Source organism: Doryrhamphus excisus, linkage group LG7, assembly GCF_037039965.1.
Source record: "Doryrhamphus excisus strain RoL-2023G ecotype Guam linkage group LG7, RoL_Dexc_Guam_v1.1, whole genome shotgun sequence".
In the NCBI taxonomy this organism is placed as follows: domain Eukaryota; kingdom Metazoa; phylum Chordata; class Actinopteri; order Syngnathiformes; family Syngnathidae; genus Doryrhamphus; species Doryrhamphus excisus.
Window position 1 is genome coordinate 64,088 of NC_136363.1, and position 23,021 is coordinate 87,108.

At 47.6% G+C, this 23,021-nt stretch overlaps 3 protein-coding genes and 1 long non-coding RNA gene across 9 annotated transcripts in view; 1 reads left to right on the plus strand and 3 right to left on the minus strand.

Annotated features, from left to right (window-relative positions):
• The window catches only part of LOC131101864 (uncharacterized), a 30,593-nt gene extending 26,083 nt beyond the window's left edge, over nt 1-4,510 (minus strand). The window contains exons 1-5 of the long non-coding RNA XR_013627635.1: nt 4,417-4,510; nt 3,741-3,812; nt 3,343-3,394; nt 2,999-3,257; nt 1,984-2,176 (exon numbers count right to left, since the gene is read on the minus strand). This is a non-coding gene — a long non-coding RNA (uncharacterized LOC131101864). The remainder of the gene's footprint in view (nt 1-1,983; nt 2,177-2,998; nt 3,258-3,342; nt 3,395-3,740; nt 3,813-4,416) is intronic.
• pkhd1l1.1 (PKHD1 like 1, tandem duplicate 1) overlaps nt 1-6,981 on the plus strand; it is a 31,175-nt gene extending 24,194 nt beyond the window's left edge. Inside the window, exons 65-75 of the mRNA XM_058047251.2 lie at nt 205-321; nt 399-564; nt 629-861; nt 931-1,095; nt 1,165-1,322; nt 1,393-1,528; nt 1,596-1,934; nt 2,006-2,157; nt 4,853-4,999; nt 6,146-6,299; nt 6,367-6,981. Of these exons, the coding sequence (XP_057903234.2) occupies nt 205-321; nt 399-564; nt 629-861; nt 931-1,095; nt 1,165-1,322; nt 1,393-1,528; nt 1,596-1,934; nt 2,006-2,157; nt 4,853-4,999; nt 6,146-6,299; nt 6,367-6,587 (1,988 nt within the window). The 3' untranslated portion in view covers nt 6,588-6,981. The remainder of the gene's footprint in view (nt 1-204; nt 322-398; nt 565-628; nt 862-930; nt 1,096-1,164; nt 1,323-1,392; nt 1,529-1,595; nt 1,935-2,005; nt 2,158-4,852; nt 5,000-6,145; nt 6,300-6,366) is intronic.
• Nucleotides 6,982-7,452: 471 nt separating this feature from the next.
• ints8 (integrator complex subunit 8) lies at nt 7,453-15,451 on the minus strand. Of its 3 annotated transcripts, XM_058047340.2 has the most exons (28): nt 15,304-15,451; nt 14,747-14,961; nt 14,497-14,671; nt 14,290-14,430; nt 14,160-14,231; nt 14,035-14,086; nt 13,458-13,640; nt 13,278-13,385; nt 12,065-12,217; nt 11,904-12,004; nt 11,696-11,837; nt 11,560-11,630; nt 11,315-11,490; nt 11,126-11,256; nt 10,941-11,051; nt 10,637-10,841; nt 10,440-10,561; nt 10,181-10,365; nt 10,078-10,111; nt 9,950-10,009; nt 9,811-9,872; nt 9,620-9,738; nt 8,891-8,994; nt 8,780-8,830; nt 8,638-8,711; nt 8,512-8,576; nt 8,398-8,441; nt 7,454-8,255 (listed from the first exon to the last, which is right to left on the minus strand). In XM_058047340.2, exons 2-28 carry the CDS (start codon nt 14,877-14,879, stop codon nt 8,139-8,141), a joined length of 2,991 nt encoding a protein of 996 aa, XP_057903323.2. In that variant the 5' UTR covers nt 14,880-14,961; nt 15,304-15,451; the 3' UTR covers nt 7,454-8,138. The 3 variants fall into 3 exon arrangements, with proteins under 3 accessions (XP_078647902.1, XP_078647901.1, XP_057903323.2); XM_078791776.1 differs by having other exon boundaries at nt 7,453-8,255; nt 10,078-10,365; nt 14,747-14,885; XM_078791775.1 differs by having other exon boundaries at nt 7,453-8,255; nt 10,078-10,365.
• A 537-nt stretch (nt 15,452-15,988) lies between these two features.
• On the minus strand, nt 15,989-22,967 carry LOC131101931 (putative C-mannosyltransferase DPY19L4). 4 transcript variants are annotated; one of them, XM_058047344.2, is made up of 19 exons: nt 22,423-22,965; nt 22,214-22,342; nt 21,950-22,074; nt 21,795-21,885; nt 21,628-21,716; nt 20,903-21,048; nt 20,701-20,824; nt 20,503-20,637; nt 20,298-20,429; nt 19,879-19,980; nt 19,737-19,810; nt 19,510-19,668; nt 18,542-18,661; nt 18,357-18,477; nt 18,229-18,285; nt 18,076-18,158; nt 17,874-18,006; nt 17,652-17,810; nt 15,991-17,585 (listed from the first exon to the last, which is right to left on the minus strand). In XM_058047344.2, the coding sequence occupies exons 1-19, from the start codon at nt 22,481-22,483 to the stop codon at nt 17,421-17,423; spliced, it is 2,205 nt and encodes a 734-aa protein (XP_057903327.2). In that variant the 5' UTR covers nt 22,484-22,965; the 3' UTR covers nt 15,991-17,420. The 4 variants fall into 4 exon arrangements, with proteins under 4 accessions (XP_057903324.2, XP_057903325.2, XP_057903327.2 ...); XM_058047343.2 differs by having other exon boundaries at nt 21,595-21,716; XM_058047341.2 differs by having other exon boundaries at nt 15,989-17,810; nt 21,595-21,716; nt 22,423-22,967.
• Nucleotides 22,968-23,021: the final 54 nt, after the last annotated feature.

Sequence of the window (23,021 nt, forward strand, 5' to 3'; positions counted from 1 at the left end):
GCTAGATAAACCTGCCGGATGCTGACTGCTCATGATGACGTCAAACTGCCATCTTGTGGGGCTCATAAAAATAATGCATGGGGAGGTTACTTACAGCCACAACTGTTAATGTAGTTCGTGGAATAAAGACGTTATTTGGAGCGCATACTTCGAAATGTGTTCTATTTCTGAATGTGGCCTGTCGTGTTTGTCTCCTCCCTCCAGGAGGCAGATCTGGGATCTGCTGGCCGACGTTTGGATCCGCGCACAACACGGCTCCCAAAAAGCCTCATCACATCAACAACAACTACATCGCCATCAAGGGTCTGATGAAAGTCGTCAGTGAGTCCAAAACTTGATGTTTGAGATTAGAGAGAAGGTTTGAATTCAATAAAACTGCGCCACCCTCCCCCAACCAGATTCCACATTTGTGGGATTCAGAAATGTCTGTTCCAGCGAGAGCAACGTCATGTTCCTCACCAACCCCTTGAACGAAGACTTGCAGCACCCTGTGCAGGTTTGGGGCCTGAAGATGATTGACAGCGCCGAGGAGGCCAAAGTATTCATCCACCGGGCCGACCTGGGGTAAAGCGGACGACGTTTGGGAACAGATAGTGGTGGTTCTTTCTAAATGTCCTTTGTATTCTAGCAAAGTCAACCCGGCTGACTGCGTGGACATGGCCTGCGATGGCAAGAAGAAAAGCTTCCTGAAGGACTTGGATGGCTCCCTCCTGGGTTCTGTTGGAACCGTGATACCGCAGTCCGAATATGAGTGGGAAGGAGATCGCCGTTGGGGCCTGGGGGACTATCGCATCCCCAAAGTCATGCTGACTTTCCCCAATGGGAGCCGCATCCCAGTGGAGCAGATTGCCCCACACAAAGGTAAACAGGTCTGGAGGCTGGAGGACTTGCGGTCCAGTCCAGACTGACTTTTACGGACTCCGTCCTCAGGCGTGATCCGGGAAAACTGCACTTATGTGAGCGCCTGGCAGTCCTACAAATGTTTCGGACTGAACTACAGGATGCTGGCCATCGAGAGTCTGGATGCAGACACAGAGACCAGACGTCTCTCCCCAGTGGCTGTGCTGGGTCAAGGCTATGTGGACCTAATCAACGGTAGGACCTCGTCTTGATCCGAATCAGCCCAAGGGAGCGTCTCATCCTGTTATGTGTGGGCGTTTGCAGGCCCGCAGGACCATGGTTGGTGTTCCGGCTACACCTGCCAAAAGAGGTTGTCGCTCTTCCACAGCATCGTGGCCACCAACCACGCCTTTGACATCTTCTTCACTGGCGTCAGTCCTCAGAAACTCCGCCTCATGATGCTCAATGCTGAGCCATCTGAGGTCAGAAGTCGTCCACGCTTCCTACTTGACTTCTCAGGTGGATTCATGTCAGCCTTTGCTTTCCCCGCAGAGCATCCTGGTGTCTGTCTTCTACTCCAAGCCACAGAGGTTGGATGTGTACGTGGACCACCAGCTGATCGCACCCACCAACGCCAAGTGGAATGCTGACAACAGTGACTACACCATCAGCAAACCCACCTTTGAAGGTGCAGGCTGTCTTTCTAAACACAAAACCAAAGGACATTGCTTAAAGAGTCCATCTTTTGACTCCAGGTCAATACGTCCCAGCACTGAACGCCACCGTGGGCACCAACTTCTACGATCCAACGTCCAAGATGTTGAAAGTCTTGGTGAGAGGATCCGCACCGGTTGAGATACGAACTGCACCAGTCCTCTTTATCGCATTTGAGCTGCCCGCCATGACAGAGAACGAGTTCTTTGGGGACAAGCTGGTCCAGAACCTGGCCATATTCCTTAAAGTGCCCTCGGACATGATCCGGGTCACCAAAATCCTCCGGGAGGACTCGCGGCGCAGGAAGAGATCCACTGGTTTGACAGTAGAGGTAGAGATCAAGAAGCCGCCGGTCCAGCAGGTCAACAACAGCACCGAAGGTGAGCGGGGGCTGCAATTGTTTTGGATCCGGATTGAAGGACCACTCACAGTCCTTCCTGTGTCCTCTCAGACGAGGAGGACTTCCAGTTGTTGCGGAACATCGCAGATAACCTGGGTCAGGCGGCGGTCTCCGGCAACCTCGGCCAATCCATCGGCTTCAACGTGTCCTCAATGGGCGTCGTGGCACCCCCGCCTCCTCCCTCAGACCCTGGATGGAATGAAGTAAGGCTGGATCACGCCACTGCAAAAAATTTGGAGTGCCATTTACTTGAGAAAAGCTAGGTAACAAATTGCACGCACAATTCCTAAGTAACTTTTACTTGGGAAACATTCAAGTAAAATTTACTTCTCAGCAAGGATTATTTTTTTAATTAAAAATACTCTTTAACATTACTTGAGATATACTATCACAGACACAAAAGGGACTCTGCTAGTAAATTTTACTCAAAACTACCTTTGAATCTACTTAAAAATCCATATAATACTCACTTTTCGGGATTGTTTAACTAGTTTTCCCTTACTTAATTTGGAGCAATTTATAAGTAATATTTACATGAGATTTAAGCTACCACCTACACCACTTTTCTAATATGATTGTGTTGTATTTTTTTAAGATGGCCTTTGAATTAAATGAAATTATCTTAACACATCTTCTGCAAAACATTCTTTCAAACCAGAACTACCGTTAATAGTAACGCTGTATTTACTTCCAGCAGTGATGAGTGCGGTTAGAAATACCATAGAAAACATTATAAATCATTGGAGATTTGTTTTACATTCACAATTATGCAAATAATTACAATTAAAAGACACAATAAAATGTGCTGAACTGTAACCTAACTTACAATAACAGTGAAATCGTTCAACACGTGTCATGTACTCCTTCCACACATCAGTTATACTTGCCAGCCACATTGAATGAAAACATTTGGCAGAGGGGCCGTTTATATATGTGGTCATCAAAAGGAAAGACATACTTGATTACGGTGCACAAAAATACAACACATCCACAGGTTGAGGTACCCGTGAAATAAATTAAACATTTCATAACTAAACCAAAGACCTGGGTTTGATTCTCCGTTGCATCTCTGTGGAGTTTGCATGTTCTCCCTGTGCGTGGGTTTTCTCCGGGTACTCCGGTTTCCTCCCACATTCCAAAAACATGCTAGGTTAATTGGCGACTCCAAATTGTCCATAGGTATGAATGTGAGTGTGAATGGTTGTTTGTCTATATGCGCCCTGGGATTGGCTGGCCACCAGTCCAGGGTGTACACCGCCTCTCGCCCGAAGTCAGCTGGGATAGGCTCCAGCATACCCCCACCCTAGTGAGGATAAGCGACATAGAAGATGAATGAATGAATAACTAAACCATGTTGGTGTCATTCAACAGCTGTACAGTGATCTTACCTTGTCTAAGCTTTTGAGACCAAATTCTTGAGCGTCAACGTCCTTCAATATTCTGTGAAATAGATCGAGAAATTATTTCAATTATGGCAACAATACAAAATCTAAAATCATCACAATGGTTTCAGATTGCGTGCACATTAGTCTAAACTACAAAGCTGCTTGACAATATTGGTTGATTTTTTTTTAAAGAAAACACTCAAAATCAACTTAATTTTTAACACAAGTATTTGTTCATCTGTGTCTTGAAACCTAACCTAAACAAAACTATCTTTTTTCTCACAAAGGGATACTGTTGAGGAACTCCATTATCCAACTCTTTTAAATCAATAAAACTTAACAAAAGGCTAAACTGCCATTTACAGATTCAAATAACCATATACGGAATATTGTAATGTTACCTTCTCAGTCAGGCGTCTTGTTTTACACACTGCTGCTGTTTTACACACAGAGAGGACTCTGCTTCTTAGACGCTGTTGACAAGTGGAATAAACAACATTGTAGTGACAAATCATGAAAATATCACGTGTTACAATATGTGAAATTAAAACAAACGTTTATTTGGTTATACTTGGATCATTGGTAGAACACGGATGACAAAAGTACAATATTTTTGACATTAAAATGACCGCAGATGCGGTGAACTAACCTTGCACCAACATTTCTAATCCTTCCAGGCTGGTTTCAGTCATTATTGATATATTTTCAGGGTCTGAACAAACTCTGCTGCTGTACAAAAACTCCCGCTCCCCGACAGCATCCCCAAGACTCAGGTCGCTAGCATACTTCAACAAATGTTTAAGCTACACGCGATTCCCATGGCTTTGAGGACACTGCTGCTGCCAAAATAATCAAATAACATATATAAGGAATGAATCATTACAGATTTAATAAACATAGAAATCTCCTGTTCTGCAACCGAAAACGCCTCCACAAAGCTCGCAGTTGATAGCTAGCTAGCTGGCAGGCTAAAGGTAAGCTAATGCTAACGTCTAGTATTTCATATTATAACACTGACGTAAACAGATGAGGAAAGGTGACAGAAAAAAGTCAGATATATGTCCGCATATGACCTACCCATATGGCTCCACATCGATGCATTTCCTTGTTAAACGACCGTCCATGTCGTCTTCCACCGTCTTCCCGTGAAAACATGGCGACCTCGAACTTTAACGATCCTCTGACGCATGCGCAGAATGGCCACAAGGGGGCCAGGTTTACTGCTATTACCCAAGTACATTTTACTATCTGGTATCAGGTTGTAAAATCAATACATTAGTTATATAAATATTACTTGGTGTCAGTGATCAAATTTACATATAAATGTGAGGATACAAAGTTACACACAATCATCAAGTAAGGCATTAAATAAAGAGTGAGTTAAATAATAAATCCCTGTAAAATTTAAATTAATATTTGAGGTAATAATTAAAGGGCCAAAAAATATTTTTTTTCAGTGCAGCTTCTGCTTGAGTGTTTCACTGTCCCCCAACGTTTCTGGATGGAATTCCAGGTGGCAACCGCTGAGGTGACGAGAGAAGAGCCAGAGGTGAGCTACGTGTCCAGCATGGAGAACCTGCTGCTGATCCAGGAGCCCATAGCGGGCCAGTACATGGGTCTACTGTACCAGCAGCCAATTGTCATGGCGGTGGACAAGCAGGTGAAGACCTCATGACCATAAAAAAAACACGGAGTAAGAAAATGTATCATATTTGCATGCCACAGCAGCAAGTGGTGCAGCCGCCCCTTATTGGACATTTTAGCCAATCAGTAATCTGAAGAAAGTCATTTCTGGAAAAAGCACAAGCACAGCTACAAACAATAACCCACACAAAACATTTTAGATTTTGCAGAATCTGCACGTTTCTAGCTGCATTTCCTTTGAGTTTTTTTTTTATTCATTCCACCCACAGCCCGCCTGCGGGCATGCCCACTCCGCTGTGATTGGTCACACTCCAATAGTGCTTCCTAATTATGAACCATAGAAGGAAGTCCGCCCCTCTGTGACATCACAAAGGGGCAGTTTTACCATGCTTTTTGAAACCGAGTGTTTTGAGCCATCCCAAACTTCTTTCAGGTTAGGGCTGGGCCATATGGAGGAAAACTCCTATCCCGATATTTTAAGGTAGAATATCGATATATAATATATGTCAATATTTTTTCCATAAACTGAATTTAGACAAAAAAGTCAAAGCCAAATATGTGTGCAAAGTTGTATTCAAATGTAAAAATAGCCACTGAAATACAAGAGTATTGTCTCTTTTATAAATATAGAAAAAGTTAAATATAATGTTTAATCTTCAATGTTGCACAAGTAGTCTCTGCAGCCGGTTTAGCGCTGTTAGCGCTTCCATCTCACGTTACCCACGTCACCAGACGGTAAACATGGGTGATGCCGTCTTTCACCAGCAACCTTTATACTGTCTTTTTTGCTGTTCATTCCCGCTATGCAGCCTCTCCACCCCTGTGTAGTATCTCTGCGAGGATATACCATCATTTGGCATAGTATATTTGGCATTTGGGGTGCTCAAAGCTAAGAGCTGCGCCTGTTGTGCCAACCATGGCGCAAGCGGCAAGCTCCAAACGTAACAAGATGAACATCCACAGCTGCACACTTGCTTAGGGGATAGCTATGGCACAGAAAATAAGGAAGTAATAAATAAAGCACTATTAAATGCTTAAATATGCTTATTTTTGGTATTATGCGTGAAAGGAAATGGCAATATTTTTTAAAATAGATATTAAAATAGATATCTGAGCCCTATTTCAGGGTGTAACCTTAATTGACCTCTGCTGCCGTTTCTAGGGTGACTGCATCTCGGTGGGCGTGACCACCCTCACGGTCACAGCCAAGCTGAAGGACTCTGATGGCAACGACATGGACGGCCTGCAGGGAAACACCACCATCTTGTTCAGCGGGTGCAGGGCCAACTTCACCGACCTGTCCATCCTCACCAGTGGTAGGTCAACACCCCCCACCCTCGCCATAAGTGACCGCAGGTAACCCACACCCCTTCTCTCCTGCAGGTGAGAACCTGACAATGGTTTTCATGCTGAACGACTGGAGCGCTCAGTCACGGTCTTTCTCCATCAAAGAAACGCCTCCCTCCCCCACCAATGCCACCTGGCCAACCATCCCGGACGACAGCATCTTCGGGTCCAGCACCCCGGTGACGCCCGGCAGCCTGTGCCTAGTCAGCGTCATCTACGCCGTGGCCTGCTGCTCTGAAGACATCCCCATCTGCTAGGTGGTGCTTTTGAGTGCCAAAAAAAACCCCAATGAAATTACGTACATATTCTAAAATGATTCTATCCAATATTGCTTTCCTTCTCATAATTGTTTTTGCACTTTTGGTAATTGCCGACTGCAATTAGTATGAATGTGGGCGGGAATGGTTGTTTGTCTATATGTGCCCTGGGATTGGCTATCCACCAGTCCAGGGTGTACCCCGCCTCTCGCCCGAAGACAGCTGGGATAGGCTCCAGCATGCTAGCAACCCTCGTGAGGATAAGCGGTACAGAAAATGGATGGATGGATGTTACTGTAACACTAGAGTAATTTTTGTTTTGATTTTCATCAATTTCTCAGCCAGCTTTTGCATTTCTTCTTGTGATTTTTTGCCTTTAAATAAATTCTTTAAAGTACCCTATGATGCTTTTGCCACTTTTCTGACCTAGAAATGTAGTTGGAATGCTGTATTCTCATGTTTCACCATGGCAAAGTCTCAGATAACGAGTTTTACGCATTTGGAAGTGAGCCCAGAAAGAAGTTTTAAATTAGTTTTTTTGTAAGACTGGCTCCCTGTGACATTGCGCCGGACTTTCTTATAAGGGCATGCCCAGGTACAAGCCACAGGCCTATCCTCTTCCCCGTTCCGCTGTAATGTTTTTGTCTTGGGAGTGTAACCAACCAGAGCATTTTGGAAATCCAGCTGAAATAGATGCAGATTCTGGAAGAAAGATCTAGAAAGATCTCTGTGTGGGTTATGGTGTGTAGCTGCTCTATAGGAGCACACAACTCAATACAAAAGGGCATAATATGGCATAAATGAGCATAATAGGGCTCCCTTTAATGATTTTTATCCATTGTCAGCATCCATTTTTGTTTGGCCACTACTCAGTGGCGACACCCTGTGGACATCCGTATATTATCTCCACCTCATTTTATGGAGAACAATTAGTTTTACATCATTCACTTCAGTGCAGACAACAGTGCAAAGGGGTCGTGTCCTCAGGCTCCCACACCCCCAATGCCCCCTCTCTTTTTTCTAACTTTCTTTGTGCACTTTGCAGAGCAACCTTGTAGAATGGAGGCAAAGTTGCTGTTCTAGTGTGCCCCCTCCTGACCAATATTTGGACACAAAAGCGATTGCCGTGAGGCTGGGGTAGACTCCAGCTCCCAAGTCAACCTAATGCAGATGGACTGTTCCAAGAAATTGCATCAAAAGTTCACCGTACTAATACTTGACAAGTTTTTACCACTTTCGCATGTACTGTAGATTCAGAGTGGTGCTGGGAATTGACTTGACAGCTCGATGGCGAGTGCTCTTGACTGTCATTCTGCGAACCATGGTTGGAGCTGGGGCAGAATGCAGGGGCAGCTCTACCAGGCAAGTTACAAACGCATGACTAATGGGGCTAATGACATCTGAAATGCATGTCTGTCTGCATTTCACGTAGAACTCTTTTCCCCAATGTGGCCGTTATTTTCAGGCAAAAAAAAAATAGCCCCGAGGGTACAAAAAACAACTTTATTTTCTAGCACATTCTGTTGCCCTGATGAAGTCCTGATCAGGTGGTTAGAAATAGAGCTTGGCCATGGCCTGCAAGAACCTCTTCTTCCGCTTCTGTGCTGCCAACTGCAGGACTTCCTCTGGATTGCTGGTGTTCAACTCCGTCTGGCCGATGGCTTTTATCTTCAAAGCAAAAGACATACGTTCAGACAGACAAACAAACTTTCTTCTGTGGTGCTGATGCAAGTTAGTGGAGAGTTGTGTGTAACATCCCAGATATCACAAAAAAAGGAATTAGGAAATGAATGCGAGGGGAGCATCTCACCGCTATTTGCCTCTTTTCCGCTTCGCCACGCTTGTGATGAATATCTACGTTCTGTCAAGGTACGAGGCACACAAGGTGGTGACAAGTTGAGCGTTCCAGTAAGAGGAAGGATACGTGTGAGGTACTCCAGGATGGTGACGTCCCAGATGTAGTCGTACAAGGAGTCCATGGCGTCGTGGCTGCGTCAAAGTCACACACGTTAACACGCAGCACGACATAAGAGGATGTGTCTGGATGCACCTGCTCTGCTCTTGGAGAGCTTTGAAGGCCGTCATGTAGTCCACTTCTCTCAGAAACTGGCACAGGACGGCGACCTAAGAGGAGGGAAGATGCAGGCGTTGCGTAGCAGAAAGGGGAAGTGGTGTAGAGCGATGAGGCAGACCTGAGTGTGGCAGTTCATCATGGAGCAGCACTTGATCATCCTCTTCAGCACCTGCTGGGCGGAGGTGGCGTGATGAGGAGCGGCAGCAGGCAAGGAAGGCAAAGCACCCACCTGGTCTGTGTAAACATCAGGCGGGACGACTTTAGTGAAGAAGTCCGAGGCCACGGCGCCGGCCTGGAGGTAAAAGTTGAGTGCTGCCGAGTACTGGTTGGTCACTGCAGGGAAGAAAAGTATATTTTATTGATATTAATGACATATTGACTTCCCACATTGACACCTATTTCCGCTTTCAACAAGAAAAACATGGAACTCTCCCCTGGAATATCTGCTCTTGAGGTTCTAAAAAGTTCAGAAGCGTTATGGTCATTGAAGTCCTTGATGGCCAGGATTTTATTATCATCATCTGCATGCTGAGCACGCTGCAGCGTGTTCGCCAAGCAGCAGCCGTCTCCCCCTCCTCCTCAACCTAACACGCTGAGCCTCACAAGATCCTAATATCAACAAACATTCTTTATGATAGATTTATTATTGGAATTTGTTGAGTCTAAATATTATGAAACACCAAACACAGTTGTCATTTTTGGGAAAAAGTTATAATATGAAAAAATACAAAAGTCACTACGTCAATAAAGTGGTTTTAACAAGTCAAAAACAGTAAACAATTAAAGGAAAGAGGCAAGGTGATAATAATCATGGACAGTACCCTCCATCACAAAGCCAATATGCACTTTACTCACATGGCCCTTCTTGAAACGCATGTGAAACGCATGTGGAACGCATGTGGAACGCATGTGGAACGCATGTGGAATCCCGTATGTGGCCTGCTAAAAAGGGACCTACCAAAGTAGATGTCGGCCTGTGTGATGAGCCACGACTGGTTGTTGGGGTTTAGCGTGAGGGCGTAGGTCACCAGCTCTTTCACCGTCACCGCCACGGCCTCCACGTCCACCGCCTGGATGCTGCACACGTACACACATTTTCACCGGCACGGGGCGGGGCGGGCGCAGGGGGAAGATGAGGTCAGAGCTTACTTTGGGAGAGAGGACGGCCATATGGAGAGATGCTCGGCCGTCACTTCGTTGACAATGTCGTCCTGATGAGGGAGAGACCACCGGGAAGTTACAGAGGTGCTCATGGAGTGAGCGGAGCAGCAGGAAGTGGAGGACGTACCCTCACAATGCAGTGGAGCCTCACAAAAAGCGAGATGAGGGTGGTCAGCACCAGCGGCTCCTGGGAAGAAAACCATGAAGATGAAGATGATGCATGGAGCACGTGAATCCTTCATGTCATGTACTCACTCTGATCTTGGTGGCAAAAGTGATGAGTTTACTCCTGAATGGACAAGGTGTCAGAATGAGAAGATTGGTGAGCACAGACGTGATGACATAAGAGTGACGGCACCTGAGCAGGATGCCCATGGAGGACTCCCGGTGCTTGATGAGGCCCACTCGGCCCTCGTTGCTCCTCTTGTGTTGGATGGAGACGCTGCAGATCTGCACCACCACGTCCCAAAGCTCCTTGGCAGTGCGCCGGCTCTCTTTAGGACCTGGGAGCTCTTTGCACGTGGACGCCAAGAGCTGGCCCAGCTAAAGGTAAAGAAACAGCAACCATGGCGTGCTTATTGGAAAGTCAGTGCACGTGATGAGCAAGGTGCGGTTACCTTGATGTACGGATTGTTGATGACGGCAGAGGACGGCACCTGCAGGGTCAGGTAGTCGTTCTCCCTCCAGTTCAACATGAAGGCCACGCACTCCTCCCCCACCACCTGACGCAGAGGCAGATCTGCACACAAGACAAGTCACACACCTGAAGGTGGCACGTGCGCATGCTAGCTGCCGTCGCCCTGATCAAACTGACCATGGATCCTCATCTCCAGGTAGCCCCTCACTCTGCTGACCAGGTCGGGTGGCGGCCGCTCCTTGCAGCCTTCGGCCGCCGCCGTCTCGTGGGCGCGCACCTCCAGCAGCAGCATCTCATTCAGCATCACCTGCCTCAGCCGCGGGGAGAACTCCGTCACCAGCTCCAGGCAGGCCGAGAAGAGCTGGCGTGCATGCAGGAAGTCCTAAACACCCGCACCACCACCATCCCCCCAAAAGGTGGACCTTTAGTTCAGGAATCTCCAGTGTAATGCATGAAACGCAAATGATTCATATGATCTCACCTTTACGGATATGCAGTGAAGGCCTTTGGCCATGAGGATGTAGACCAGGTCCTTGGTCAAGTTGTCTTTGATGGCCAGGATCACGTTGATGTAGTCTGGAGGAACCTCCCACTGAAAGAAGAGCGAAGCTTTCATGCCGCAATGCTTTCGTTTCCCAGGTCCATCAAACGCAGCCCAGCTTCCACCTTGCTGTTCACCCTCCAGAAGGGTCGATCTGCAATGTCGTGGAGCTCGTTGAGGATCTGCCTGATCCTGCGAGGTTCTAAGGACAGGATGAGCTGCTGCTCCAACTGCCCGATGCACACACTCGCCGACGCTGCAGAGGAACAACGTATCAGCGTGTGTAGATGTGCGCATGAGGATTCGGCGGTTACCTGGGATGTCGTAGAAGGAGGGCAGGGGCTTGGCGCTGAGGTTGACTGTGGCAGACCTCTTCCTCATCTGCTCCAGTAGCAACTTCCTCTCCTCCTCCTTCAGCAACTCCATGAAGAGTTTGTGAGAGGACACCAAAAACAGCAGAGACATATCCTCCAGGCTTTCACACAGAGTGCTGCGAGACCAGGGTGGGTTTGTGTTGGACAACTTCAGAAAAAGCCCAGCATTGCTCCCATCAACTCACCGCATGAACGTCGCCATGTTCCTCCTGGAGCTTTCTGATGAACGCTCTTTCTCCAATGCTCGCGTGCACACCTGCAGAAAGAGGTGCATATTTGAATTGGCTCTCGCTCCTCAGCCACAGAAGAGTGCAGGACTACCTCCAAAATGAAGTCCACCAGAAGTTTACTGGGCTTCAGGAGCAGCTGCTGGAAGCGCACGCTGAGGACTTCTTCTTCAAGAGCGTCACGCACGGCATTGCAGATACACAACTTGTGGCAAACCTCATCCAGGCCCGCCTCCCTGCACAGATAGGTGTCACTGCTATGGAACAATCCCATGTAGTCTGCATGGACGTGTGGCTCACACCCTTGTTGGGCCTTGTGCAAGAACTCTCTGAGAACGGAGTGCCTGAAGTGCTTTGGCAAACTGCGGCTGGCGTTGTCCTTGATGAACGCTTCCACCACCGCCTGCGAGAGTGCAAACTGGACTGTAAACGTGCCTTGCGGCGTCCAGAAGCACACACCCACCTGGTAGCTGCCAGCGCTGATCATCATGTTGATCTGGTCGTAGTGGGTCGTCTGCGAGTCGCACGAGTCGCAGTCGCCCGTCAGAGCTTTGCAGGCGTTCCAATAACCCGCCAGTCGCTTCTCATCCAGGTGGACGTGGACTGCAGAGTCCAGCTTGACAGACCAAGACAAGGAGCATGCAATGGAATGAATAGTTGGAGATGACCACCATGTATCCCCAGACAGCCAACGAAGGTGTCGGCACAATCAAAATGTCAGGAACAAACTGAAAGAAAGTCCTCCTTTATTTATTTATTTATTATTTTACTGGACCCAGCAGCTCATCTAGCTCTGACCACAGTGTTCTTTGCTCAGTATATTTATGGTGGCCCGTCACACCCTTGCTCAAACCCATTCTCACGCACCTGCTCTCCCAGACAAGAAGAAGATGTAGCAGGAAGTAGGGTTGGGCGATGTGGACCTTAGCACATATCAGGATATTTTTAGTATGTATCACGATATGACCATATAAAACCCCTCTCATCCCCAACCTGGGTATCCTCCTCGACCCTAGACCCTAGTCTTTCATTTGAACCCCACATCAAACAATTAACCCGGACTGCATTTTTTCATCTTAAGAACATAGGCCGACTCCGTCCATCACTTCCATTCTCTGCCACTGAACCCCTGATCCATACATTATCACGTCCAGAATGGACTACTGCAACAGTACTGTCTACGGTACACCATCCTAAACCCTCAACAAACTGCAATATATTGACAACTCCGCTGCCCGCCTCCCCAACTCCATCCGCTCCTGCAAACACATTACCCCTGTCCTTAAAAACCTCCACTGGCTTCCCGTCCCCCAACATGTCCATTTCAACATCCTTTTCATCACCTACAAAGCTCTCCACAATTTGACCCCCCCACACACACACCTCACAGACCTCCTCCATCCACACAATCCCCCGCGTCCCCTTCGCTCCTCAGACTCCAACCTCCTGGTACTCCCCTGTAAGACCAAGCTCCAAACGTGGGGAGCCAGAGCCATCGTTGCCCCCACCCTCCGGAACTCTTTGCCCCATTCACTCCATGCTTGCCCCGACCCTCCCACCTTCAAAAAACAAGTAAAAACCCACCAGTTTAAATCCGTTTTTAATGTCTAACTTTTTATACTTGACTGCTGTGCCCCGCTTTTTTGTATTTACAAAGAGCAAAGGCGAGCGTCTACCTTCTTCAAGAGTTCCTTCGTCTGCCTGAAGTGGTCTCTGGCTTTCTCAAAGGCCGGCTGGTCCGTGCAGCCCTGCTGGAAGGAAATGGCCCCCAAGTCGTAGTGAACCTAAAAAAAAAACAAAAAGCTCAGCTGAAAGCATGGGACACGGCAGGGTCGAGCAGGCGGGTGACAACCGACCTGGCAGTGCAGCTCGTTGCCGCTGATGCGGAGTCCAGCCGTGGAGGACTCCGTCTCGCCGTTGGCGGCGGCGGTGTCCGCAGCCAGCATGTCAAGTGTCCTCATGGTGTGCACGTAGAAGTCCTTCTTCAGCCGCAACGCCCCCGTCAGGACGCTGATGGAGTCGCTGGCCTGCTCCTTCAGCTGGACACAAATGGCAGACACGGCTGACTATCAGGACGCCAACGCCATACACGACACTGAAGTCCATGGCGCAAACACGTCTTCGGGGTTTAAGTAAAAAAAAAAAAAAACCGACCCCCCCCTAAATAAATAAATAAACTAATATAAACTAATATACATACACCTTTCCCCGAGTTGTCTTGAACGCAGCATAATCGTAGGATTGGACAGTAGCGGTTTGGGGGGGGGGGGCGTTTGGCAATAGCTGCATTCAGCCCTAGCGCATGGCTACAATGAGTTTGTGTTTGTCCACGTGCAGCAGAGTTTTTTCTTTTTTCGTTGGTCATATTAGAACGCCAGAGATCCGGCACGGTGCCGGAATACTTTAAGCCCTGCGTGTTGGAAGTTCTCTCACCACACTGAGGATGTTGTCAGTCATCTCTTTTTCCTGCTGTACGACATTCAACCTGCAGCGAGGCACAACAAAACCTTTTCACAAACAGCTCTAAAGTGACTTTGCGCTAATGAAATAAAACTTGCATGTTCATCTGATGCGGTCCCGGTTTGGCTTGCTTCTCAGGAAAGCTGCTCAGCACGATGGTCCTGATGGCCCTTTTGAACGCACTGTCAGCTTGAAATCTGTTTGACGCCTGTTGCCGTTTTGACTCACCAGCGGTTGTAGATGAGGACAGCCATGGCTGTGGTCGGCGGCAGGGAAGACAGGTCCAGGTCCACATGTTTCACCCCCGGCGGCACTTTGCTCACACACAGGAGCTCGTTGAGGAGCATGTTCAACACGGGGATGCTCAAGCTGATGAAAGGAGGTAAGTACACGTCACTCTTTGCTCTTACATAACATCTTATTTCCAAAACACACCCTTTCTCCAGCACATCCAGGTCCCACTTCATGTACGCAGCCACCTTCAGAGCCAGCAGCTTCAAGGTGCGGTTCCGCCGGTTGTCAGCCGGAGGCTGCACTTGATTCTGCTCGTTCACAGATGGTTTGGACGCCTGCTCCAGGAACTGAACGATGAGCTGCACGGGTGTTGGGTCTGACCAAGCACACCGGTATCATCATGATGTCATAATAATGAACATTTCTGGGCTGGTCTTGGGCTTCACCTGACCTGCGTTGGACTTCTGCAGGTGCTTCTCCAGCAAGGCGCCGTCCAGGAGGAACTCAAACCAGGAAGTCTGTAGCGGCGTACTAGGCCGGCTGCTCGTCACAGCAGCGACGCGGTCTGCTGCCTCTGCACTCATCCTCCTCTGGCGAGCATCAATTGATGTTGTACTGAATATTATTATCAATATTGAATGGATTTTAAATAGAATATGGCAGGGCCTATGAAAACAAACACAAGCTGAGGTCAGCCGAGAGTCCCAGAGCCGCACTTCGAACATTTCTGATCTATAAGAAACAGCAACAGGATACTATGAATTTGACTAATGCCTACGATTCCAAAGGCTGTCATTTAGCTCGTGAGAACAAACAAAGCATCGTTTGGAGCAAGTAAGCTTGCTTAGCTTATTTTTTTATTTTATTATTGCTTATGCTTATGCTTATTTTAAATTGTGGTACATATCCAAGAGCAGCAGCCGCTTTATTCGTCAAGCGCCCCTATTTTCTATCTCCTTTGGGGTTAATTTTCTAGCTAGCTCACAAACTACGGAGAAATTGTCTTACCTTTGTGGATAAACCACGAACTAGCAAAGCATAGGAGTGTGTAAATATGCAGGATTTGTCCCCTAGGAGCTGGGGGAGCTATACGGACTGATGTTTCTCACGTAATTCATTGTGCCCAGCGCCATAACTTCGCCCTCTTCCGGTTCCGGTTCGTCATCAGGAAGTTACGTTCTTGTTTTTTCAAAAACTTTATTAACAAACAAAATGGCATTACAATACGGTGCAATCAAGTACAGACCATATTAACATAGAAACAGCCCTCTAAGCAAAACTAATTAAAATATAACTACATAATTACCAAATAAAACAACACAAAAAAGACAAGGGATATAAAAGTAAGGTTCAGCCACATTGGAACAGGTTGGGTATATACCTACAACGAAATGTACCCGAACCCTAACACTAACATTGTCCTCGATGTAGAATCCAAGTCTCAATAGCTCTTTGGATGGATAGATGTTATTTCGTCTTAAATTGTTTTTTTTTTACTTTTGGGGGTGTAGGGAGAGAAAGAGACACCGTACGTATTTGTAAGATTGTGTCTATATATGTATATGAATATGATCCCTGGGTTGATGCGCTGTTAGACATGATCTGATAAACTCATTGGTCAGCTAATGATAGACCGTGTATAATCATTTGTGGAAGTGATGGAGTGTGACGAAGTCTGTTTTTAACCAACAATAAAAAGGGTTCTGGTAAGGCTTTAAGTAAGTTTCCCTTATGACATTGATGGATGGAAGTGAAATTTCTGACGGAGTTGTTCAAAGTTCAGAAGGTGAGCCCGTTTATTCGTAATATCTGCAACACCCCACACACACCTTCGTCATCAGGGCGTCATAATACAATGATCTGTTTCTGTGTAAAATTAATCTGTTATTCCACATTAGAATCTGTGAGGTGAAAAAGTTGTGTGTACAACACCAGGAAGTTGCCTCATGGTATAGGTAGTGCAAGTCCGTTAAATTTTTCTTTCAAAAAATATTTGTTTTTTTTACATAAAAGGAGGGTTCGTCGGCTACCGCCGTTGATCGGTAGCTCTTTCAACGTTTTGCTTTATGCAATTTAATTTCAGTTACACATCGTTACATTGTTTTGTCTTAAGGTATTACTGTCAAGGGCACATGCTGATTAGGAAGGCCACACAAAATATGTTGGTAATAATTTATATAAAAGAAGAGGCCGTAGGGGCAACTAAACTGTGCTTCTTCCGACTCCTTTTGGACATGTGAAATTGTAATATGCGATGTATACCCAAGTAAAACATACGCTCAAATAAAATTACACGATGAGCAAATGAAAAAATATTTGAATAACATTTTAAAAACGTAAACATTTAGTTTATTTGGATAATTGAAAACACGCCACTGCGAGTTTTGAAATACCCGGCTTTTAATGTGAAACAGCAGTTCGGGGGGGCTAACCTTAATGAGGGCTCTTATGGTTCCACCTGGTCTGAGGTTACAAAGACATCCACGCAGGAAGTCAAAAAGAGGCGATGTGCTGGGTTGGGCTCCACTGTCAATGTATACAACGTATACAGTAAGGCATAGGGAGCAAGAGATGCCGTTTCTCAAGGTAAAACGTCAACAACAGACTCAAAGGGAAGCCCTGCTTTACTGAGGCACGGCTAAGGGAACCCAGCTGGTGAGCTGCCGTCTTGCAAAGAGAAGGCAAATAGAAGCGACAGAATGCGGCACAGCTTGTCAGGGTGGTACCATACCGAAAAATCAAGCATTCTTCTAGTTTTCAATCTGCAGCATATTCGAAGCTTCTTCTGAGCGACATCATGACCACATTGTTGCTACTGGTTTGGGCAGACCAGCAGCAGAAGTCATGCCAATCCCACAGGACTGCAATCTATTTGTGGTCATGGTATAAGCGCAGCCATCGAATTTGCATAACCGCCCATGACACATTTTCAAGAAATCAGAAGGGGATTCTTTTTTCTGAACGTCACAAAGAAGACAGAGCCAGCTGTGAGAAGCAGTGAGAACCACTGACCCCCCCCTGCTGCCGCCGCCGCTGCTACTGCTGCGTATTCTCTGGCTGAGCAATAAATCCAAGACTGGATTCTACCGCATGAGGTCCATACAAGGTCCAGGAAGGTCCTCCTGTCAGTACTGGAAGGAAATGACAGAGTTGACTTTGTAGACGTGGTACGAGCGGTTCCAGAAGACCCGTGTGAAGTAGTTGCTGTAGGGTGACTTGTTCATCTTGATCTCATTGCAGAAGCGTCGATGCTTGGAGAAGGCGTACGTCTCCCCTTTGTCGTAGACCACCTGGAAGGAGAGACATAAGAGGACAGTTCTACTGTTGATATCACATCGGCGTAGGTGCGGACTCACATGTCCATTGGAGACGTCAAGCAGGTCTTTGATGCGGCAGCCCTTGTTTCGACTGAGCTCGTTACAAAGGGACTCCTCGATGATCACGTAGTTCGTCTTGTGAGAGGTAAGGATCTTGTAAACCTCCTCTGCGGATCTCATGGAGTACACCTGGTAGGTCTGCAGGCACACCAAGTACAGGTTGATGCGGCCTCTTGGTCAACAGGCAGATTGAGCACTCACGTCCTCGCTCCTCCTCAGTAGGTCCATGTCCCAGTGAAGCGGTAAGCTGGTCACGGCCGAACCAGAACCCAGCTTGACCGCTCCCAGTAGCTGAGGGCTGCCTGCAAACACCGCAGCCATGGGAACCTGAGTCCTGGAGGACAACGGGAGATGTTTGTTACCACCTTGGAGGCTTTATAGACGCACATGCAGGATGACTCACCTGATCCAGCTGATCATCTCTGCAGTATCTGGATCATAAAACTCCTGCAGCTCTGATAACTCGGCCAGGAGGCGGGGGCAGTACTGCGGCACAGAGGGAAGGAGAGGGGTCGAAAATGGACTGGACAGGAATGGCACGGCCTCAGAGTCTCACCTCTCTCCACAAGCTGAAGCCGATGATGGTGGGAACGGCCGTGCTCAGGATTAACGACTGCAAGCAAGCAGAGCAAAATGCAAACGTGGCGGGGACGGGAATGTGCCAACTCAACCGCAGTCACTCACCAGCACGACGGGGTGGATAGACTTGACCTTGAGCCACCTGAAGACGGTCATCCAGATGTCAGGAGAACACACGCCGAATGCGGTGAACATGCAGATGTACGGCGTCCACACGTACTTCACTCTGCGTGAGGAGACAGCACGAAGGAGAACCTCCATATCCCATTCCTCACAGCGGCGGGCCTTACCCGTCAAACAGCATGGTCAGGCCTCCAAACAGGAAGGCCTGGAAAACATGGTAGACCACCTCTGGGCGCTCTCCAACGTGCACGTCTTCCAGCTTAGGGTCGCTTTGTGTCGTCTGACCGCTGAGACAACCAGGAGAAACATGATGCTTTATGGCTCTTTGTCTTGGGTGACCTTGCAATTCTATGCCCGAACACTAGGGGTGCTGCTATCACAGTGCCGAACCATCACAGTCGTCATTTATTAGCTTCCATCAATCTTCTATGCCACTTATCCTCGCTGGAGCCTACCCCAGCAGACTGTGGGCGAGATGCGTATCCATTACGGATAATGCATTTTGGCCGATTCCGAGTATGAAAGGAGTACAGCTGTCAATTATCCGTATCCTCCTTGTGTTTGTATATGCTCTGTACTTGTTAGGAATAAAGGTTATTAAACAAAACGTGTGTAATGTATTCACTGTTCACTCTTCACGCTCGGATTGGACAGTCACACACAACGACCGCCCCTGCGGCCAGCAAGACACATGTATTGTGTTTGTGTACCCAAACTGCGGTGCTTCCAAGTGGGTCCTGTCTACTTGCAAAACATGGGCAAAATTTGGGGATCCCGCGTGGAGAGTACAGCCAGGAGGAACACGGCTGCGTGCAGAAAAGCAGCCGCTTGTGGCGCCTGTGTTATCCGATGGATACACTACACTGGATGGTGGCAGGACAGACTGTGGGATCCAAGTGCTGTCCCGCTCGTGCTAATAAGACCTTGTCGGCATCAGAACGCTCCTCCTTAGAAAGAGATGAAGTCTTTCTTTCATCATGCAACTGTGTAATCCTGGACTGGATTTCTCATTGTAGAAAAGATGGGTTTTTTGGGAGGTGCATGAGGGTTTGCGTGGGGAATAGCAAAGCAGGCTAGCATATGCGCAGCACAATCCAGGCTGCTTCAGGCACAGGAGGAAGTGCGTTGGACTGACCTGAGTCTTCCGTAAACGGTCTCCAGTGTGGACAGCAGGCATACGGTCAGTACCAGCAGGTAGAACGGAAGGACGGAGGCCTGCGTCAGGCGCAGAAACAAATCCTGGCTGGGAGATTGGAGACTTTCTTGGCACAGGAGCAGGTTTGTCACAAAGTCGCTGGCAAAGAAGCAAAGACGATATGAGAGCAGGTCGTCATCCCCTGAAACACTCAAGCTGTGAATTACGTTGTCGTGTTGAGCCTGAATTTCACTTCCAGGAACTTCAATATGACTTCGCTGTCACTTCCAGGCAGTACTTTCTGCAATGAAAAACACACCCAGATTATAATCCAGCCATCAGACTCCTCCAACCTTCTTGGAGCTCTACCTTGACCAAATAATTGAAGGTGATGCCTGTGGTGAAGACCAGGTGGAAATGGAGGAAGAGCTTCATCACTCTGGCCACTAGAGGGCCCTTCTTCATTTTTTGCTGCACAAACACAGGAGAGCAAGCACCCAGGATGCTGTAACTCGCATTAACACCGCTAGGGGGCGCAGAAAACACATTGTTTATGGAAGGGGTGGCCAGACATGCTGAAAAACCAAGTCATGCAGATGTTTTCACTTGATGATACTAGAACTTTTTATCAACCAAATTTTTATTCGGTTTTCTGTTATGACTTTTACTCTTTGAATTTGTCAGCTTTATGCTTGAAAACATAGTCTCGCTCATCCACAATGAAGGAATGTTGTGTTTAGGAGCTCTGACAAGGTGGTAACGGTGAGATGGGTGGCCGGCTACGCTACCTGGAGGTACTTGGCGAGCACGGAGCCAATCAGGAGGCTGAGCAGAGGCGAGGCGAGCAAGGCGGTGTTGTGAAACTGAAAGAAGTAGGCCAGCAGCAGGGAGCTGACGTAAACTTTGTGAATGTCAGACATCTGGCCCAGGAGGGAAAGAAGGTCAACAGTGCGCCACGGGAACGTTAAAGCAACTTCACAAAAGCATGCTGACCTTGCGAGTCGGCACCAGGTCAAAGGAGTCGAGCAGGAAAAGACAGAAGGCTTGGATGAAGAGCAGGTGGTGGCTATGCTCCCACACCAACAGGAAGGAGAAGGTGGTGGTGCTCATGGTCAGGTAGCACAACATCTGAAGAGGAGGAGTCTGTCAGATGGCGCCGAAGCCAAGAGAACGCACGGCACCAGGTCTCACCTCAACGGTGGAGCTGATGTTGTTACACAGGAAGCCAGTCAGTGCCGCCACCTGACAGGAGTAGTACGGCAGAGCCCAGTGTTCCCGCAGAGGAACCGCCTGGTCCACTCTGGTGGCGTCAGGTCTGAGCGGCGCAAATGCACTCCCGTCACGTGTATTCATTCAAGTCTTCAAGAAAAAATACAAATAATGGCGGACTGACCTGCTGATGACACACCAGGCCACGGCCAACACGCCGGCCACCCACGTGCCGCTCATCACCCAGCTGCACACAAAGAGCGCCGTGGCGTATAGCGCCTGGAGGCCAAGCACGGCCCCCACGTAGAAGTAGATGGGCTCCACCAAATCCTGCAAGAAGAATAGCCATATCATATTCATCATATTATGAATATATTAATCACATCATAGATATCCATCATATCATATTCATCGTATTATAGACATCATATTATAGGTAATATCATAATATAATATGATCGGTTAGTAGAACATAGTGTAGGTGACATTTGGTGGAAGGGTTCACTAAACCTTCTCTGTAAAAACAATCTGGGTGTCCATGACAAAGGTGAAGATGGGGCGGGGCGATATGGACCAAAGTATATACGGTCATGGAAAAACTGATTGTAGCACTTTGTTTCTTCAGTTCCTTGTTGTTGAGTTGACCCAGCTGACTTTGGTCGAGAGGCAGGGTACACCCTGGATTGCTTTTCTTTGCTTAGATAAATACTTCAACCAAGACAGGTCTTTGCACCTTCACCATTTTGACACCAACTTTTACGCTTTTCCAATTTACTACAAATGAATATCGAGTATCGGCCTCCTTAACGACTAATAAGCAGTCTCCTATCGGGCCTGAAAACTCTTATGTGGATGTCGAATCTGGATGATACTGACCTGGCTGCCTGAGATCCTGTAAATGTAGCTCACCATCATTTCAGGGTACAGAGATAGACGCTCCACGGCGTTGATAGTTTGTCCCGCAAGAGTGCTGTCGTCCGTCATCAACTCATAGAATCCTGTCACGGACAAACAATATATCGTCAGTCTGTTTTTCACCTCCTCTCTTTAAAGGAAAGGAAAGGAAGAAGAACGACCTCGCTGAAAAGATGGCGCCGCCAGCATGTGCTTGTAGTAGTAGTAGTAAAGGCCGCTGCCTCCTGGGAAGGTGATTTCACGCTCCAGCTCCTGAGACATGAGATGTGAGACAACACCACATTCACCCAGAGCAAAGCGGCTGGGGGGTACTCACCTGTCTCGCAGAGAACCAGAACCTCCTCTCGTGGAAGGCCGACAGGTAGGCGGCGTACAGCATGCCGCACGCCACCGACGCCAGGCATCCAAAGAAGACCCTCAGCAGACGCTGGAGGACACCCACTGGGGACAAAACATTGGTGACTTTTTAGGCGCCCATGACATGTTTCTCATGAAGGGCTACGGAGATGAATGAGAGAATATGGAGCAAACCAAAACAGTTCCCTCTACGGTTTTTAAATGTCTTGACACGCAAACTTACGAGGAGACGGCTTTGGCGTCCGGAGGGTCGACTCGGTCTTGCTCGAATCCTCTTGTCTGCTTTCATCATCATCATCTTTCTGCTGTTCCTCGTCCTCTGCTTTGACATCTAAATCGGCGAGACGACAGGCTGTACGTGGAGTTGAACAAGTTTCGAGTCTGGTTTGACTAAAACCGTAAACAGCTGTTGTAAGCTAAAGCCAAACTTACCGTCGTCTTCTGCTTTGCTCACCTCCAAAGTATCCGCTATCCGACACCGTAACCCGGCCATGGTGTTTTAAAATCAATCCAAAATGTTATTTTGTTATTATTATTATGATCAGACGTTCTGAACGGGCAACATGGCAGTTAGCAGGTGGCTAGCTAACAGTGGCCGGTCGACAACTTCCTGTCGGCAAACTACAAAAGAACACACCGCTCTGTTTGAACTGAATGTATTCCCACTATATTCCCACTTCTTCTATTCATTGTGTGCGTCTACTGTGTTTCTTCACAGCGGCTGCAACACAGCATCACACTCCAGATTCAAAACGGCCGACCACCCGGAAGTTGTGGCTGTCAGAGGCGGCGCTAACTTCTACGCCACCGATGGCTAAACCTGGCGAATAAAGTCAAACTCACAATCTATTTAAAAACGTCTTACATTCGCGTACACAACCAGTTTTGTGTCAATTGGGATATTTGTCATTTTGAACATATCTCTTAGATGTGAAGTCATTACCGTCTTTGGGAAGTAACCCGGAAATGATGTGATTTTTATTATTTATCCCTCCCCTTCTGTCGTGGTAGTCCCGCCTCTTCCGCTACGT